We start from the raw sequence: 3,711 nt of genomic DNA, 5'->3' as shown, positions 1-3,711 counted from the left end.
CTCTCTCTTTGCTTTGTTCTCGCGCCGTTTTCCCCCTTTTAGTTTTATCTTTCCGTCACTCCATTTTCCTCCTCTAGCCTTTTTCCTTCATACACCTTTCTCTTTCCTCTTATGTACTTCTTTCCATGAAACCTTTATATTTTTTTTTCTCGGGTTGTTTTCATATGTTGTCTTGCAGGCCATTTAAAAAAAAACAAAAAGGTGAAGAACGAAAAGGCTTTTTCAGTCCAGTTTGTGCGTGCACAATGAGACATCACATGCAGCGGTTAAAAATGTCCCCTGCAACGGTGAAAACACCCCAAACCAAGTGCCTCGCCACCTCATTGCTTGTAACATCGATCTTCGAATAATGCGCGTACTCGGCAGTTTGGCATCCGCAAAACATATATTTACTCACCTTTGATTGCCGAAAGAATGTTGAATCGGATCGTCAACGAATCCCTCTTCGGACCTGTCAGACTTCCCTTCAGAAGACGGCCGACACGCTCGTGTTCCTTGCTAATATACTCATGACCATTCTCAAGGACATTAGTAGCAATACGGATGTAGTGCATGGCACCCTCGCCTAGAGCTTTGGGGGAGACGGCTTGCTGAATCTGCGCGAGGAGGCGTTCCCTCTCCTCCTTGTTCTTGCTTGACTGTGCCATCTCCTTCATGAGGTTCGTGACGGTTTCATCGACACCAACAGTTTTGTCAAAATCACCGCTGCTGGTGCGTTTTTTCCCCGTTCTCTCATTGACGAACTTGATCATATCGTCCAAGGTTCGTCCCTCCTCATAGTTCACCGGGTTGCCCTTATTTCCTTTTGGAAAGAAAACGAGAGTGGGGTAGCCCTCCACCTTATAGCGCTTCGTCACCTCAGAGTTGCTCTTGTCATCAGCGTCGACATTAGCAATGATGAGGTCCTTTTCGTTTTGGTACACCTTCGCGAGACTCTCAAACGAGGGATGGAGGCGCTTGCAGTGTCCACACCAGGGGGCGTAAAATAAAACAAACGCATCTTTCCCTTCGTCCAGTGCCACTTTGTCAAAGTTGGATTGGTCCAGCGCCATCACGTACTTGTGTTCACGGGGAAGAAAAAGGTTCAAGCCCTTTATTTGGTTGTTAAGGTACGAAACAAACGCCTTCGCCTCGCGACCCTCGCTGTATTTCTCCGGCTTCTGCGAGCCAGCAGGAAAGAAGAGAATGGTTGGGTACCCATTCACCTCAAAGCGAGTTGCGAGGTCCTTTTGGGCTGTGGCATCCACTTTAGCAATGAGAACTTTATCCTTGGCCCCAGCGGCGGCGCGGCCGAGTTTGGCAAACTCCGGTACGAGGTTTTTGCAGTGTCCACACCATGGCGCGTAAAACTCCACCAGCGCTGCCACGTCCTTTCCCACACTACTGTCAAAGTTATTGCTGGCGAGGTCTACAACACCCTCCAGCGCCGCATCCGGTTCGTTAGCATGCGCTGCAGATGCAAAATAAGCAAAGATGCAAATGGCTTTCAACAGGCTGGTTTTGCGACATGAAAACGGGGTCATTTATGTTACCTCTTTTTGAGTTCCTCTACTTTTATTCCAAACAAAAAAAGTTGGTTTGTGTACCTCCGTTTCCTTCTTTCTTGAAAAGTTGACTCACTTATCTCACACTCTGCTGATTACAAGAATAGCCACAGCGGTGCCCTCGTTCGGAAGTTATAATTTATTACCTTGTGTTGTTTCCTCTGATGAGTATATATTACCTTATGGGTGGGGTTATATTTTCCTTGTTAAACGAGCCGAATTGCCATTATAATTGGAAATTAAAACAAAGAGGGATGCATGAATTGAAAGCGCAATTTGTCACAAATGAGGCGGCCCGTGTGCAGAATCCCGAAACAAAGAAACAACATACTCGAATATCAACTCTCCGCTTCCCACCTTAATTCACCGGCAGCGCTCACGTCCACCGTGTGAAAGTGCGTGTATGTGAATTAAGGGATGAGTGCATATGCTTGTCTGTGATCGAGAGGTACAGGTAAAGGTGAGGCGATACAAAGTTATGAGTTCTTCTATTTTATCCCCCAACCTCTGCCTTCTTCTTGCTTGTTTGCCCCCTTCCTTCCTTCCTTCCTATTTTAACGTTATCTGGGAGGAGGAGGAGGAAGACGGCAGCTGCATGGCAGCAGAGGGAAAATGTGGAAAAGAGTGTAAAAAGAAACCCCCTCAATGTTTCCATTCTTTCTTTTCGGTTCCCTTACCCACTACCCGACCACAAATTCCACTATCATAACTACCAACAACAATGGAAAATATGGAGCGAAAAAAAAAACAGAAAAGATGTTTAACACTCACTTGTGCTTCCTCTCGTGTCCCGCCGCAGTGACCGCACGCCTTGCCGGTTGCTTAATCTCGTCAGCACCTCCACCAGAAAACTGCTTACGTAGGTTCTGGAACTCCCGCATGGACTCTCTTCGTTCCTCCTCTGGCACCAAATTCATCATCCCAATCAATGCCATAGAGACTAGCATCATCATGATCATTGGATTTGTCAGTAAACCCCACACAGTGTACTCTTCACGAGGCACAAAATAGTTGTGAATTCCAACAAAAGGAATGGTTGCTGGTGCCGATTCGTCTAAACCGGTTCCTTGTAATTGCTGGAGTATCGCCTCGTTTGCATAAGTTCGTATAAGTGGTCGTACTAACCCATGGGAAGTCTTCTGAGTTACATCAACGCGAATGGTTGGGTAGATGTGATCACTATATTCCGCATGGAGGTAGTAACTTCCGTAAGGGACACCATGTACAACAAAAGAACCATCCACTTGCGTCGGCACACGAAATGAGTGCTGAGCATTGCTTAGAATCACCTCCCCTCCCTGAACATGCCACAGCGGGTTGTGGAAGTCAGGATTATTGACAAGGGTTGGGTGCAGCTTCAAACGGCCATAATACGACACGTCATCACTGGTTGTTTGTACACTCCCTTGCCCGTCTTTAACATCCGCCGCATCTCCGACCCCAAGAAGCAACAGAGCCGTGCTAATAAAAGTGAGCATGCAACCACGTCCAAACATCAGTTCCCCTCGTAACAGAAAAAAAAAATACTATTTTCTACACCCGTGCTATCACCGCGCTGCCGTCAGGAGAGGCGAGAAGGGAGTATCTGATTATTTGCCCCTATTCCTACTTCTTAATCTTTTTTTAAAAAAAGATAACTACAGGAGGAAGGCGAAGTGAAAGTATAATAAATATGTATAACGGCTCGCTCAGAGAATAAAACAAAGTTTACGGAACCCGTATAATAAGTCCACCTGTGAATCCAAGTAATGAATCAACAACACCCATACGGCAGATGGCAATGCAACCACGTGTGCCCGCGTACAACAACATCATACAAACATATAAAAATGAAAAAAACGCTTAAATAATTAATAAAAAAGCACGTTAATGACGGTGACTGTTCGTTCGCACGTTCGAATGACAATCTGACAAACGCTAATGAGGTAAACTACAAAAAGGAGGCCGAAAAAAAATATAAACAGAAAAAAAAAAGCGACAACAACAAAAAAAAAAGTCACCCATTCGATCTAATTACAGTACCTGCTGCTCGTCATAATGAACAAACGATGATTGAACCAAAGAAAAACAAATAGGTGGTGCTCAACAAGAAGCAACAACAAAATGGACTCGACAGGAGTTAACAATACCACAACTTCACTCTACTTTCAACCCATAAGAGCTAACT

The 3,711-nt window shown here is 45.3% G+C and overlaps 2 protein-coding genes across 2 annotated transcripts; both read right to left on the bottom strand.

Moving 5' to 3' along the window:
• Nucleotides 1–389: 389 nt before the first annotated feature.
• TEOVI_000351100 (protein disulfide isomerase, putative) lies at nt 390–1,523 on the bottom strand (the record flags this gene model as incomplete). Its single annotated transcript, XM_067226404.1, has 1 exon — nt 390–1,523. The coding sequence occupies one exon, from the start codon at nt 1,521–1,523 to the stop codon at nt 390–392; it is 1,134 nt and encodes a 377-aa protein (XP_067082505.1).
• A 788-nt stretch (nt 1,524–2,311) lies between these two features.
• On the bottom strand, nt 2,312–3,040 carry TEOVI_000351000 (Protein of unknown function (DUF2012), putative; the record flags this gene model as incomplete). Its single annotated transcript, XM_067226403.1, has 1 exon — nt 2,312–3,040. One exon carries the CDS (start codon nt 3,038–3,040, stop codon nt 2,312–2,314), a length of 729 nt encoding a protein of 242 aa, XP_067082504.1.
• Nucleotides 3,041–3,711: the final 671 nt, after the last annotated feature.

This window comes from Trypanosoma equiperdum (genome assembly GCF_001457755.1).
Source record: "Trypanosoma equiperdum strain OVI genome assembly, contig: ctg_763, whole genome shotgun sequence".
In the NCBI taxonomy this organism is placed as follows: Eukaryota; Euglenozoa; class Kinetoplastea; order Trypanosomatida; family Trypanosomatidae; genus Trypanosoma; species Trypanosoma equiperdum.
This window is presented reverse-complemented; position numbering and strand designations above follow the sequence as displayed.